Raw genomic sequence first — 15773 nt, 5'->3', positions numbered from 1 at the left:
TGAGGCCAAAATGAAATATTTTGCTGAAGATGAAGAAAATCCCTTCCTGACCTCACATTGTTAGCTAGGATGAGATTTGAATGCTCGACAGCCAACTCAAAGCAATGAGGCTGCTGTGCAACTGCAGAGACCCTGCTTTGCAGGAAGCTATACTGTACTTGGGAACTGCCTCATTCAGCCCTACTTGTGTCTGGCAAATAGAACTTCTGCCTTGTTTTGAGCTCTGGGGCATAAGCTATGGCATACGGGTTCCTCTGCCCCTTTGCCCTGTAGGGAATCTTCCTTTATAAAATGTGTGAGTGGCTTGGCAAGGGCAATGTACTGTCAACAGAGCACATGGCAATTTGATTCCAGTTTAGCACCTCTGGCCAGGTAGCCCTCAGAGAAGATGCCTTTTACTTGGCCTACGTTAGACTGTTTGGAAAGTCATTATTATTTCTCTCTTTTTAGCTGTGATTCCTGCTTTGCAGGGGGTTGGACTAAATGACCCTTGAGCTCCCTTCCAAGCCTACGATTCTGTGATTCTCATTACTTGGGAGCTGAACTCTGGGAACTGATTTTCCGTTCTAGGGCTCCCTGACAAACCCAGTGAAGTAGCAAGGGGAAAAAATGGAAGTGGGAATCTGAATAAACCTTCCCTACTAAATAATAATACTTCTGGAGCAAACTTAGCCAATCTGGGACTTTCCAGATGTTTCTGTCTGCCTATCCCATCACCATGGGAGCCCTAGGTTGGCAAAGGCTATTACAGAGAGGGTTGAAACATGGAAGGCTCTCTGCACTTGCTCAGAGACTCCCCCTTTTGTGCTTCCTTCCCTTTTTCCATTTCCAATCAAACTGACCCAGATAGCTCATGAGACTCTTAACCTCAGGGTCGTGAGTTGGAGCCTCACATTGTGCAAAAAGATTCCTGCATTGCAGGGGGTTGGACTAGATGATCCCAGGGACCCATTCCAACTTCTAACCGTTCTATGATTCTGTGAAATCTGCTGCTGCTCTTCCTTGGCATTTTACAAAGCCAGCCGCCTCTCCCGTGGCAGGAGCCCTGCGGTGAGCTCAGCCTTCTCAAGATTTCAGCCCATGAAGTAAGAGTCTGTTGTTGAAAGCCAGGTGCCCACCCTCCTTCCCGGTGCCGCTTGCCCAAGCCTCGCCCCGGAGCTGGATCTCAGCCAAGACGTCTTCAGGCAGCTGAGATGAGCGCAGCCAAGAGAGAAACCGAGTGCGATAGGGGAGGCAAAGGAACACGCCGTGGAGTTGCCGGAGAGAGGAGAGGTGAGTGGCGAGGATGGGGAGGGGGGCTTGCTTGGGGTACCCTGGGGGGGGCGTTGTGATGGGAATTTCCTCCCTTCCTCTATTGATCAAACTCGATTGCTGGGAACTGGTGCCAACGGCGCCTCCCCGCAGCAGTTGATTTCCTTGTTTGTGGACTCCTTGCTTCGGGGAGGGCAGTGCCGTCTAAAGGATACAGCTGGTCACGTGGAGATCACCTTTGTGGTCCCGTTGCTAGAAAGTGTGCTGCGTGTGTGTTTTGTGCGGGGATGTTATACTAGGGCTGTGCTGCTGATCAGGAAGGAACTGGGAGCTGAGACTCCTGAGGTCATTTCCAGCTCTGGATTCTCAGCCGCATGGCAGAGGTGGAAAAAGTTAAGATTCTCCCGCTTGCCTCCCGTTGCTCACCCAGGGGCTGTTCAAACCCAGCTCCCAACAGCCGGCATGTATGGCCAATGGTCAGGGCTGGATTTCAGCAACATCTGTGGAGCAGTTGCCGGTTCCCCCATTCCTAGGGTGAAGGGACAACAAGCCTCCGTCCTTTTGCATCTGGCGCCAGAGGATGAGAGTCACTCTGGATTAAGTGGGTTGCTAGGGTCTGGGGGCACTGGGCAAGCTTTTATTTTATTCTGCAGTATTTTATATCCTGCCTTTCCTCCAAGGAATATGACAGCACCTTCTCCCTCCCCGTTTTTATCCTACAACAACCCTGCGAGGTAGACAAGCTGAGAAGTTGTGCCTGGCCCAAGGCTTCGTGGCTGGGGATTTTGAACGCAAGTCTTCTAGCCTTGACATGCTGAGTCACACTGGCCCTGATCCTAAATTCACTTAACCTGCCCCTTCTGCCCCCCCACTCCAGAACTCAGTGGGGGGTTGTGCCTGAGTCAGCATGCATAGGGTTGTATCCAGCTCAGTCCTACTCTTAATAGACCCGTTGAAATAAAAACTTAAGTCAGTCGTGCGGCCATTGATTTCAAAGGGTTCTACTCTCAGTGGGACTTAGCAGGATATTTACCCATATCCTCAGGGGGGTATCTCAAAGCTATGATATCTGATCCCTGGGGACTGTTGGGTTTGCAGAAACGGGCTTACTGGTGTTCACTGGTGAAGGGTGGGAGGTTTGGCTCCTGGGTTGCTGAGCTCAAGAGTGGGGTGCTGGCCAGGGCATGTTCATGAACAACACAAACACCCATTCTTGACCGCTGGACTTGCTGACAGAGGCTGATGGGAGTTTGAGTCTACTGTTTGGAGGGCACCAGGTTCCCCAGCCCTGGAGTTGTATCATTGGCAAACAGGGCCTTGTTCAGCTCCAACTGAAAGGGACGCAACCCCGGGCCCCCAATTATACGATGTCAGGAGGAAGGAAGCATGGAAACAAACTTCTTTCTTCCTCTTTCCTTCTTCCCACATGTCTTTGCATGTGATTCTGCACCTCATCTTTGGCCTGGTGTTGATGTCACTCCTGCCCCGCCCTCTGTGCATGTCGAGAGTTGTGGGGATGGATCGTAGAATTGGAAGGGACATGAGGGTCACTAGTCCAAACCCCTGTAGGAATCATTTTGCCCAACGTGGGGCTCAAACCCACGACCCTGAGATTAAGAGTCTCATGCTCTACCGACTGTACTATGGGAGCCTGGCCTAGCTGAGCCCAGCATTTTTGGCTAATTGGCTCAAGTTCCCATCCCCTGCCCCCCCCCACCTTCCAACAACCCTGTGAGGTAGGTTAGACTTCATTTTCTTTTGTTTCTTTCACCTACTGTATATCTTGCTTTCCCTCACTAGGAGCTCAAGGTGGTTTGCCCCCCTCCCCATTTTAGCCTCACAACCGAATCAGGTAGGTCACCCGCTGGGCTTTATGGGTGGCTGAGAAGAGATTCGAATCAGTTCTAGCCTGATCCATTCTAACAGATGGATCTGATAGGTTCCTCCCCACCCCCAAAATCCCCTAAATATTATGTGAGGCGGGTGTGTGTGTGTGTTTGGGGATTGTGTGACATAGCTGGAGAAAGAAAGATTAACCCTTCCCTACCTGTGTGACCTTCCCCCCCTCCCCTGCTTGTGACACAATTAGGCTCTCTCTAGGAGGGAGAGGAAACTCCTATTGGCTACATTAGGAGGGTCTTTCGAGAAGAGGACATTGTAGAACTGCCAGGGCCCCCAACCCCACGCACTGCAGCTCAGGAGAGACCTTGATGACTGCTTAGTATTATTATTATGAATTGCCAGCAGTCATCAAGGTCTCTTCTGAGCTGCAGTGTGTGGGGTTGGGGGCCCTGGCAGGTCTACAAGCTCCTGCTGGTCCACCCCCTGGAACTGCTCAAGGAGTGTTGCAATTCAGAACTCTCACTGTTTTGACTTCAGGCACCCTTTTGCTCTCAGGCCTTTTCCTCTAGGAAACACAGACCTCACTTCTAACACCCTTGTTGCTGGTCACCCCAATCTCTGCTGCGCAGGAGCAAGATTACAGGGCTCTTGGGAATGAGGCACAGGGGAGACTGCTGTGTCTTTAAGAAATATAGTTCTTTCACACATTAATGATGATTATGATGATTTTATTATTTATACCCCGCCCATCTGGCTGGGTTTCCCCAGCCACCCTGGGCGGCTCCCAACAGAACACTAAAAACAGAATAAAACTTCAAACATTAAAAACTTCCCTAAACAGGGCTGCATCCAGATGCCCTCTAAAAGCCAGGTAGTTGTTTATTTCCCTGAAATCTGATGGGAGGGCGTTCCACAGGGCAGGCACCACTAACAAGAAGACCCTCTGCCTGGTTCCATGTAGCCTCACTTTTCACGGTGAGGGAACTGTCAGAAGCTGTCTTCTGTCATGTATGATTCCTGCATCACAGCGGGTTGGAATAGATGACCCTCAGTGTCCCTTCCAACTCTACAGTTCTATGATTCTATGATATTTACATTGCCCATTTCATTTTTTCCTTGATTTTTTAATTGCTATTATTTCAAAGCAGTTTTTACGCATTTTATTTTTGCTGTTTTTATTTTCCCGTGAGCTGCCAAACTAGCTAAACGAAAGCCACAAGCAAGAATTATCATAGCTGGGGGAGATTTAACCAGACTCCTTCCATCCCCCTGTTCCCATGCTTGCTTTCCTCTTCCCTCCTCATTCCTTTTCCTTCTGTGCCATGCCTTTTAGATGGCTGAGCCTGCAGTCAGGAAACCAACTTATTTTATTGTCAAAAAAAATGTATTGATAGCACATGGAAAATGCCATGTGCTTTATACATGTGATGGTGGTTAAGGAACTTGCAGTCTGCATCGGGACTGTTTGTGGGTGGGAGAGATGGCAAATGGAACAAAGGGGGTTAAGCCAAAGTGAGAAGCTGCCCTAAGAAGCTTTTTCAGCTTTGTTTCGGGTTGGGGGTGAAGACAAAGGGGTTAGCTCTCCCCACCCCAGCAGGAGGCCCATTTCCACAGGCTTCTCCTCCCCCCTGTGGGGCAGGGCAGCCGCTAAGTGATCCACTCAATGCTGTGCTCCTCCCGTCTCCAAATTGCAGCTTCTCATGCCACGGAGCTGATTCATAGCCTGCCTTACTTTCTCCTCTTTCGCCCCCGCTGTGTTTTGTAACAGCTCGAGGATGGCTCCCGCCTGCAGCTCATGTTCGATCCAGCTGCGTCTCTGCAGAGGGTGGCAACTTTCCCCCTCCCTGGCATGCTCCCGTGCTTAGAAATAAAGAAACAGTGTGACCCACACCCCAGTGCTGCAGAAACTCAACAGGTGCTCCTTGTATTTCCACACAAGAGTAATCTGCACCTGTTGGATTTCTGCAGAGCATGGAAAATAAAACGCATAGGGCTGAGCTGTTTCTCCATCTACTGTAACATAAAAAGGGCCAAAGACCCATCTAAGTTCAGCGTCCTGTTCTCACAGTACCCAACCAGATGCATCTGGAAATCCAAAAAGCAAGATCCGAAGCAAGACCCACTTGCAATTTTCAGTAACTTGCATCATTCAGAGCCATACTGCCTCTGACAGTGGAGGAAGAAAATAGCCATTGTGGCTGCTAGTAGCCTTTGATTTCCTTATCTTTCATGAATTGGTCCAAGTTGGTGGGCTATATAATGTGGTCAGCCATGGGCACACACTATCATCATCATCCTCATCATCATCATCATCATCATTTATTTATATCCCGCCCTTCTGGTTGGGTTTCCCCAGCCACTCTGGGCGGCTTCCAACAGAATATTAAAATACAACAATCTATTAAACATTAAAAGCTTCCCTAAACAGGGCTGCCTTCAGATGTCTTCTAAAAGTCTGGTAGTTGTTGTTCTCTTTGACATCTGGTGGAAGGGCGTTCCACAGGGCGGGTGCTGCTACCGAAAAGGCCCTCTGCCTGGTTCCCTGTAACTTGGCTTCTTGCAACGAGGGAACCACCAGAAGGCCCTCGGTGCTGGACCTCAGTGTCCGGGCAGAATGATGGGGGTGGAGACGCTCCTTCAGACACATATGTCCATAGGCCTTCCTTGGTGCCTGTCAGATATCCTTCCCTCTCAACTCCCCCCCCTTTGATCTCTCTCTCTCTCTCTCTCTCTCTCTCTCTCTCTCTCTCTCTCTCTCTCTCTCTCTCTCTCTCTCTCTCGGTAGGGCTGGGAAAGACCTTTCTCTGCTGGAGAGATGCTGCTAGCCAGTGTAGGAGTGGATCTACTATGAAACCAATGAAGCTTAAGCTTCAGAGAGCCTAAATCCTGAAGGGGCCCCAGATGCGACTTTTGCTCACATTGCTTTAAAAAATGTGGGTCTGGTAGACCCAATTTGAGTCGCACAACTCGAATTGACTAATTTTGTGGTTGTCTATATTTCAACAAGTTTGAGACCTTAGCACCAATGTTATAAAAGTGTGGTGACCTGTTGTGGAACAACACCATTGAAGACGGTAACAGTGGTGACCCAGATCTCGTTGCTGGTTGCGAAGGGGCCCCCAGGACAGTTCGAGCTTCAGGGCCCCCAAAATGTAGGTCTGCCACTGAGTCAGCATAGACAATATACTTGGCTAGGCGGACCAGCCTTTAAACACCATGCAAGACAGCTTCCCACATCCCAGGTCCTCTATCACATTTCAGCCACAAGTATACACTCAAATGATGTGTACACAGCACCGCCTTTCAAGCACATTCTTTCCCTCAGGAATTCTTGGCGCTGCCATTTACCCCTCGCAGAGTTACTATTCTCAGCGAACCTTAACAGACTACAGCGCCCATAATTCTTTGAGGGGGAAACATGTGCTTCAAATGTGCTTCGAAAGCCATAGGCACCAAATCTGTGGGCTTGTGGACACCCCTCAAAGTAAGTTGGGACAAGGCTGAGCCCCCGCCAATCTTGAGGGGGCAGGCCTCGCGGGACCCCCCTGTGGTGGCAGCAGGCCTTGCAGCCTCCTCCCAACATGTGTGATGTCCCAGGATAGAAATGGAATAAAGTAAGACTGGCAGATGAAATTACTGGACTATGCAGAGATGGCAAGATTGACCGGGGAAATCAGAAATCAGGAAGACCAAAACTTCAACAGAAAATGGGGCAAATACAGTCATACCTCGGTTTAAGTACGCTTCGGTTTGAGTACTTTCAGTTTAACTACTCCGCGGACCCGTCTGGAATGGATTAATCCACTTTCCATTACTTTCAATGGGAAAGTTCGCTTCAGGTTAAGTACGCTTCAGGTTAAGTACAGACTCCGGAACCAATTGTGTACTTAAACCGAGGTACCACTGTATAGACTGTATTTGAAAGACCACTACTGTAAACACTTGAGCTCTTTGGCAGGCTTTAAATAACTCTTGCAATGACACATAGACTTTGGATACATTGGAGGACTGTAAACTAGATGGATTTATAATATGCAGTAGAAAAGGTTACTTAAAGCAGTGTTTCTCAACCAGTGTGCCTCCAGATGTTTTGGGACTACAACTCCCATCATCCCTAGCTAGCAAGACCAGTGGTCAGGAATGATGGGAGTTGTAGTCCCAAAACATCTGGAGGCACACTGGTTGAGAAACACTGACTTAAAGAACCCACAGAGGGGAGGAGGGAAGTCGTAGGATTTGGAAGAATCCTGTGTTAAAATTCTAACTTTTGCAAGAATAACATTTGTGTGAATGAATTTGTAAAATCAAATTTTTAAAAACTTAGAAAAAAGAAACGGAATAAAGTAAAATCATGCTAAGCAGCGCAGGTCTCTTGGGTTGCCTGTCGTTTGCACCCCTTTCAGTTCCTCACGCTGGACTCAGGGGAGGTTTTTGTTCCCACTCAGGATGACTCGGAACCCGATCTACGACTATCCCGAGCCTTATGCCAACCCACAGCACAGGGCGGTGGCCTCCCCCCGGAGCATCAGCCTCGTGGGACGACTGCGCATCACTCAGCCGGTTTGGCTCCAGCTCGGCATCAACTCGGCCGCTGCACTTCACATCCTTCAGCGTGAACCTCCCGGGGTGAGGATCGACAGGGTTTCATCATTAGCACCCCACTTTAGAGCATAGGAGTGATGAGAATAGTGCTTCTGAGCATACTCTGAGTGACCCCACTGCATACTCCCCACTGGCTTGGGCTGCAACCTTTCCCTTTCAACAGAGGCTCCTTTCCATTCAGGAAGCATGAGACTGTCTGAAATTCAGGCTGCAGTGTAGGAAGGCATTTGTGAGGGAGACAGCTTCACCTGTTGGATGTCTCAATTTCCACAGAAGTGAGAAGGTTTAACAGTCAATCCGTCTTCACAGGCGACTCTGGAAAATGTAGTGCTGTGAGGGGAATAGGGGCCTCCTAACAACTCTCAGCACCCTTAAACTATTGTTGTTGTTGTTTAGTCATTTAGTCGTGTCCGACTCTTCGTGACCCCATTCAGACCATATTTTGCGCGCTCCTCTTTCACCCTCATTAGAAGGTTTTTTTTTAATTCCTCCTCACTTTCTGCCATCAAAGTTGTGTCATCTGCATATCTGAGGTTGTTGATATTTCTTCCAGCAATCTTAATTCCGGTTTGGGATTCATCTAGTCCAGCCTTTCACATGATGAATTCTGCATATAAGTTAAATAAGTAGGGAGACAATATACAACCTTGTCGTACTCCTTTCCCAATTTTGAACCAATCAGTTGTTCCATATCCAGTTCTAACTGTAGCTTCTTGTCCTACATAGAGATTTCTCAGGAGACAGATGAGGTGATCAGGCACTCCCATTTCTTTAAGAACTTAAACTATAGTTCCCAGAATTCCTCGTGGCCATAGAATCAGAGTGGGCCTCACATAGAATCCCTTCGCTCATACAGGAAATTTACAACACCAGCATCCCACCCGCAAAAAATATGCTGATGACACCCAGATCTATCTGTTGATGGACGGCTGCCCTGCCTCGGCCCCGGACACACTCACCAGGTGCTTGGAAGCTGTGGCTGGATGGCTACGTGGGAGCCGACTGAAGCTAAATCCTTCGAAGACAGAGGTCCTCTGGCTAGGTCGGGGCGACATGGGGTTGGGGGGCCAACTCCCATCTTTTGCAGGGGCTCAATTGGTACCAGCGCCTTCTGTCAAGAGTTTGGGTGTAACCTTTGACGCCTCCCTTTCCATGGAGGCGCAGGTTGCATCCACAGCAAAGGTGGCATTTTTCCATCTCCGCCGCATCAAGCAGTTGGTCCCTTACCTCTCTTGCCCCGATCTGGCCACAGTGATCCATGCGACGATCACCTCCAGGCTTGACTATTGTAACTCGCTCTACGCAGGGTTGCCCTTAAAGCTGACCCAGAAACTCCAGCGGGTGCAGAATGCCGCGGCGAGGCTCCTTACAGGGTCCCGGCCGCGGGATCACATTCATCCAGTGCTTTACCAGCTGCACTGGCTCCCGGTGGAGTACAGGATCAGGTTTAAGGTGCTGGTTTTGACCTTTAAAGCCCTATGCGACTTGGGATCCTTGTACCTACGGGACCGCCTCTCCTGGTATGCCCCGCGGAGGACCTTAAGGTCCACAAATAATAATATTCTGGAGATCCCGAGTCATAAGATGGCTAGATTGGCCTCTACTAGAGCCAGGGCCTTTTCAGTACTGGCCCCAAGCTGGTGGAACGCTCTTTCCCAGGAGACCAGGGCCCTGCGGGATTTGTCATCTTTCCGCAGGGCCTGCAAGACAGAGCTGTTCCGCCTGGCCTTTGGGCTGGACTCAGCCTGACCCCTGTGTTTTTCTCCCTTATGGCTTGGATTTATGGCCTACTTGAAATGAGGCTGCACTTTAAATTTTAATACTGTATTTTAATCTGTATTTTAATTAATTGTTTTTATGTTTTATTGTGGTTCTGTTGGTGTCAGCCGCCCTGAGCCCGGTTTTTGACTGGGGAGGGCGGGGTATAAATAAAAATTTATTATTATTTATTATTATTATTATTAATCCAAATGCAGCCATGCTTTCTTAGTATATTCTATTTGCATTTTTTGAAAAAGTTAGCATTTGGAACCTCTTCCCACCTATTGATGTTGCTGTCTCTGTGTCCTTGTTATCGTCTTAACCTGCTTTCATGCTTCTCGTCCCCCTTCTCCCCACTCCCAGACATTTTTAGTGCGGAGATCAAATACGCGGCAATGTCAAGTCCTGTGTTTACGCCTCCCTGACGATTCATCGCCGGCTTTTGTGACGACCTGTTGCTTATGCCAGGAGCGGGCAGGTGAGGGTGGTGCCTGCGTTTTGCCCTGCATTTGGGGGGGATTATTCAAGTGTTCTGGGAATAATTTTGGGGGGATTGTTCAAGTGTTCTGGGAATAATTTTGGGGGGATTATTCAAGTGTTCTGGGAATAATTTTGGGGGGATTATTCAAGTGTTCTGGGAATAATTTTCATGGAAGGAGAATTTTGGGGAGGAAATTCGTCCCAACTCTGGCCCAGGGTTAACTTTTCTCCATCCATTTCTTATGTTCTCCAGTCATCTTCCTAGAGGGATCGGATTTGACCTTCCCCAGCCTCCTGCACCTCATTGCTTCCTACTGCACAACCCCGTAAGTACCCATCCTGTGACCGACCACCCCTGCCACCTCTTTGGAGACCATCATTATCCCCTACAACCAAAACTCCTGAATAGATATACCATATTTTTCCGTGTATAGGACTATTTTGGGGGGCTCCAAATTAAGAAAACACCCCTCAGCACTACCCATGTCTAAGATGAGCCCCAAATTTAAACCTATTTTTTGGTTTAAAAAACCCTAGTCTTACACACGGAAAAATACGGTATATGTGTGAGGGGAGAAGGTCCTTGAGTGAATTGTCTAGGGCAGGCATCCCCAAACTGCGGCCCTCCAGATGTTTTGGCCTACAACTCCCATGATCCCTAGCTTACAGGACCAGTGGTCAGGTATGATGGGAATTGTAATCCAAAACATCTGGAGGGCCGCAGTTTGGGGATGCCTGGTCTAGGGCTTCTATCTGACCATTTTCTTTTAAAATGACAGCTTTCTGGGGAAGTGCCAAGGCTCAGGGGTTGAGCACAATCTCTGCAGGTATGGCCAGGTGTGACTGTGAAAGACACCACCTGAAACTCTGGAATACTGGTCAGTGTAGCCCAGGGATGGGGAACTTGTGACCCTCCAGGTGTTGGGAGTGACTCTCCAGATGTTAATCTCAGGGTTGTGGGTTCGAGCCCCAGCCATGGGTGTAGCCAAGGGGGGCAGCTGCCCCCATCAAGTAAAACAATAGAAATACTTAGCTAACTGACCAATCACATCAGTTCTACCCCCCCTAACAAAAATCCTGGCTACGCCCACAGCCCCATGTTGGATGAAAGATTTCTGCACCGCAGGAGGTTGGACTAGATTACTCTCGTGATCCCTTCCAAATCTATGATTTCCTGCTTAGCAAAAGATATAAATTGAACGTTCTGGTTACTGGTTTCCAAGTGCGTGGTTTTTTCTTCAAAGTTCTGGCCGAGTTTTGACAAACTTTCTCTTCTTCCCTTCTCCCCCCCCCCAAGGGACATCCTCCCCCTCTCTCTGCGCCTTCCTCTGCTCATCTGGGAGGCCTCATCCTGCCAGCAGCTGGAGGCCATCGCTCACTTGGGGCTTGGTGAGTGGCTCAGTGTTGAAATCTCCCCCCAGCACCAAACCCCTGAACAGCAACCCCACTTCTGTACCCCACACTCACCTGCTTGGCTTTTAACTTCCTAGGCTCCTTGACAGGGGTGGGGGGGGGTACACAGCTCAGTGACAGGGGATGTCAGGGGTGGAGAACCTCCTCCATCTCACGGGCTGCATTGCTTCCTGAGGTCCACTTACCAAAAGTGGGCGGGGCCAGTGGGAAAAGTGGGTGGAGCAACTCATTCTACAGTCGGCTAAGTTTCCAGAGACGCCTGCCCTCCCTGACTTCCATCCAAGCAAGAGCTCTTGGGCAGGTTTTCAGCCAGGCAAAAGACACTCAAGGGGGTTGCGAAGCAGGGCAAGTCCATAGCTGCCAAGTTTTCCCTTTTCTCGCGAGGAAGCCTATTCAGCATAATGGAAAATCCCTGAAAAAAAGGGATAACTTGGCAGCTATGCAAGTCAGAGGCAAGGCCTGGGGGACTCCCAAAGGGCAAACAGAAAGGTATGGAAGGCCACATCCAGCCCGATGATCCCCCAAGAAACATTACTGATCAAGGCCACTTCTGCATTGAAAGCCATATTATGCCTCTTTAACAGTCATGGCTTCCCCCAAGGAGGTCATTGCCGACTTTTAGAAGTATCCACATCATGAGAACTACTTTAGCCTAAGTTTCGAGCTAATATGATTTAAGTGGGATCCTTTTCCCCCTTCCTTTTGGGGTGGGGGCTTTATAACTTAGGTTTGTAAACCTTTCCCGAGTATGACAATGAATGATTATTAATTTAGGTTTTGAAACTTCTTTTGCATTTTCCTTTGAGGAAACTGATAGTCTCAGTGAAACGGGACCCCTCTAGCTGGCAACCCGTCAGGTTTATTTAACTTCATATTCATTTAATTTAATTTCATTCTAGAAAATCCCTATTTAAGTTTGTAAGTTTTACTTACTTTCAGGTATTTAATTTAATATCACTCGAGAAAACCCCTATTTAAGTCTGTCATTAAGGTATTTCCCTTCTCAGAGAATTCTCATTTAGGTTTAGTATTCATAGTTTGACGTCAGGCACTTTTAGGTTAGGTTAAGTTCATTTCACTTTCTTTGTATATAAATAGACATTAGAATTACCCATTCGAGAGATTTTCACGGCTTCTATTCTCTTTTTCTTTAACAGTCATGGCTTCCCCCAAGAATCCTGGGAACTGCAGCTTTTTGAGGGGAAGTGTTTCAGCAACCATAAACTACAGTTTCCCAGGATTCTTTGAGGGGAAGCCGTGACTTTAAGCCTTTAAGCAGAGGTCTTTAAGCAGAGGCTTAAGCAGAGGCTTTAAGGAGGTCTTTAAGCAGAGGCTTGACAGGCATATGTCAAGAATGCTTTGATGGTGTTTCCTGCTTGGCAGGGGGTTGGACTGGATGGCCCTTGTGGTCTCTTCCAACTCTATGATTCTATGACTGTTTAAAGCGGTACAGTACAACTTTAAATACAAAGGTGCAGATGTGGCTCAAGTATAAAACTGCTTCCTAACAATATTAGTCACTGATGGATGCAGCTTGCTCCCAGTGGTTGCCTAGCAACCACAACCCTTGCATCTCCACCTTCTTCTTCTTTTTTTCTGGCCTGACAAAGATAATCATAGCCAGGCTAGAGCTTTGAGCGCCCAGCAAATGCTCTTTTAACGCGGCCTGTTCTTTCTCTTTTTCATCCTCATTCCCTGCCCCCCAGAATTTTGGAGCTCATCCCTGAACACTAAGGACTTCAGCAGGCCTATTCCGCCGGTGCCTCTTTCCGGCACGGGCAAGGGCCCCATGACCGGCACCCAGGTGGGGAGCTCTGCAAAGCTGGTTTGCGGACAACCCGCCAGATCCCATGGTATTCCCACCTCCCCGCCGGCTGACGGAACGCTGCACAAGGACGTGGGCACCCGGCGCCAGCGCTTCAAGAACAACGTCAAGGTCCAAGTGTCCACAGAGGCTGTCAGCCCCCTGTCCCCCCCGGCGGTCCCACCGCCCCCCATTCCCGTTGGGAAGAAGAAGAAGAAGAACCTGCCCCACCCTCCTGTCCCCGGTGGGAGAAGCCAGTTACCCAACCGCAACCCTTTTCCTCACGATTCCTCACAGGCTGCGGCGGCGAGGCTGGAAACTTACAGTATCCCCCAGAGCAAGAAGGAGGAGCTTATGGGTCAAGCTGGGCGCCCTTTAACCCCTGGTCCTTCTTCACAGGAGCCACTGCATGTTAGGGAAGAAGACCAGTCAGGGTTATCTTGCCTGGGTCACTTTTTCCAGGAACAAGAAAGGGGCAGGTTCGGCAACGGAGTAAAAGGCTGCCTTCTTCCGTCTCCCGAGCCTTCTTGAGCGCCGGTTCCCGGAGCTGCTGGGCTTTTGGGGGAACTTTGATGACGCAAACGGGGCCAGGAGGTATTCCCATAGAAGGCAAGGATGTCAAAATTATTAGAGCAAGTGGGTGAAGTGGGTCCTATCCTGGTTTTTGAATGGGAATCTGGAGCCAGGGAGCAACACTCTAGTCTTAGGTGCTTAGGCGAGGTAGGAGAGAGAGAAGAAAATGTAATGGAAGGACGGGGAGGGTTGGAGTTCTGGCTTTCCATTTGCCAGCAGGGTGGATGGGATTTGTAGTTTCACAACATCTGGAAGTCTACAGGCTCCCCACCCAAAGTATAATTGCATCCAATAAGTTACTAGAACTTTTCTTGTGTTTTTTTCCCTTGCACCTTTAGTTTTTTTAAAACTAAACTTGTTGCTGTTTGATGTCCTCGCTCCTAGAGGGGGGAAGAGTGTTACACCATTGCTGAGTCATGTTTTGCTGTTAATAAATATAAACCACAATTTCTTAACACAGAAATACTTCGTTTATTGGTCAAATACATATAAATAACACCAGTATAGACAGGTGTTATTTAACTATTAAAAGTGGTTTTCACCACATTGCCTACCGGGAAGTAAATCTTGCTCAGTTCAATGAGTCTTTATTCTGACACATATTTTGCATTGTGGGGATAGCTCAGTTGGTGGGGATAGAGCACCAGATTCTCAACCTCAGGGTTGCGGGTTCGAGCCCCACGTTGGTCAAAAGATTCCTGCATTGCAGGGGTTGGACTAGAGGACCTTCGTGGCCCCTTCCAGCTCTACAATTCTATGAGTCTAAGTAAGTAGGTATTGGGTTGCAGGCTTAAGCGGGTTTTAACATTAATGCAGATCTTGTACAATAAAAAGGAACAGATCCCACGTAACAGGGATAAGACTATCAATGGCTCGCTCTGCTTCCATGGTCAGAGGCAGAAACGGACCCTCCAGGTGTCCCTACTTTCTAGTAACCTGGATTTACAGGTTTCTGATTTGATCCTGGAATGTCCCACTTTTCCTTAAAATGCCCCTATTTTTATCAGAGAAATGTTGGTGGGTATGAAGTTATGCAACCCCTGAGCCAAGGAGATAAGTAACTACAGTATACAGTATAACCTTTAGAAGAAATCTGAAGGCAGCCCTAAATAGAGATGTGTGTTTTTTTAAAAAAAAATGTTTACTGTTTCATTTTTTCTGTGTTGGAAGCTGCCCAGCTGCCCAGACTGGGGCAACCAAGTCAGATGGGCAGGATACAAACAATAAAATTATTATGATTATTATTAAGAAATAAGATGTCCCAATTTTCATTGGGAAAATATTGGAGGGTATGCAGCAATGCTTCTGAATGCCAGTTGCTGGAAACCACAGCGGGGAGAACACTCTTGTGCTGTGTGGTGTAGTGGTTAAGAGCGGTAGACTCCTAATCTGGGGAACCGGGTTCGTGTCTCCGCTCCTCCACATGCAGCTGCTGGGTGACCTTGGGCTAGTCACACTTCTCTGAAGTCTCTCAGCTCACAGAGTGTTTGTTGTGGGGGAGGAAGGGAAAGGAGAATGTTAGCCGCTTTGAGACTCCTTTGGGTAGTGATAAAGCGGGATATCAAATCCAAACTCTTCTTCTCTTCTTCTTCTTCTTCTTCTTCTTCTTCTTCTTCTTCTTCTTCTTCTTCTTCTTCTTCTTCTTCTTCTTCTTCTTCTGTTCTGCTTGCAAGTTTCCCATCAGCGCATCTGAGCGGCCACTGTGCAAACAGGAAGCTGGACTAGATGGGCCACTGGAGTGGTAGCCAGCATGCTCTTCATAGGCTCTTTTTTCAGCCTGAGGGCTGAATTCCCTGCTAGGTCACATACCAGTGGAGTGGGGCCAGAGGCAAGAAATGAATGCAAATTTTACCTTTGTATGGTAGGCTAGTTTCTGCACACACACACACACACACACACACACCCTTCTCTAGCTTCCTTCCAGGCAAGCAAGGGGCATTATTAGAGTGCAGTGCCAGTGTGGGGTGTGGAGAGAGTCATGAGGGGCCAGAAAGAGACTTCTGGAGGGCCACATTGGGCCTCTGGGCCTGAGTTTCCCCATGCCTGC

At 48.5% G+C, this 15773-nt stretch overlaps 1 protein-coding gene across 1 annotated transcript; it reads left to right on the top strand.

The window, feature by feature from the left end:
- Window positions 1-966: 966 nt before the first annotated feature.
- RIN1 (Ras and Rab interactor 1) lies at window positions 967-14189 on the top strand. The gene is made up of 6 exons (XM_088659977.1): window positions 967-1272; window positions 7539-7719; window positions 9820-9934; window positions 10190-10262; window positions 11234-11325; window positions 13056-14189. The coding sequence occupies exons 2-6, from the start codon at window positions 7540-7542 to the stop codon at window positions 13682-13684; spliced, it is 1089 nt and encodes a 362-aa protein (XP_088516103.1). The 5' UTR covers window positions 967-1272; window position 7539; the 3' UTR covers window positions 13685-14189.
- The last annotated feature ends 1584 nt before the right edge of the window (window positions 14190-15773 follow it).

The sequence above is a fragment of the Zootoca vivipara genome, chromosome 16 (genome assembly GCF_965207765.1).
Source record: "Zootoca vivipara chromosome 16, rZooViv2.hap1.1, whole genome shotgun sequence".
NCBI classification, from domain to species: Eukaryota; Metazoa; Chordata; class Lepidosauria; order Squamata; family Lacertidae; genus Zootoca; species Zootoca vivipara.
Note: the sequence above shows the minus strand (reverse complement) of the source record. Positions and strands in the feature narration are given on the sequence as shown.

Coding starts and splice junctions, on each gene's coding strand:
- RIN1 (XM_088659977.1), top strand. CDS start 7,540: ATGACTCGGAACCCGATCTACGACTATCCCGAGCCTTATGCCAACCCA. Junction 7,720..9,819: donor TTCAGCGTGAACCTCCCGGG/GTGAGGATCGAC, acceptor CCCCACTCCCAG/ACATTTTTAGTGCGGAGATC. Junction 9,935..10,189: donor CTTATGCCAGGAGCGGGCAG/GTGAGGGTGGTG, acceptor TATGTTCTCCAG/TCATCTTCCTAGAGGGATCG.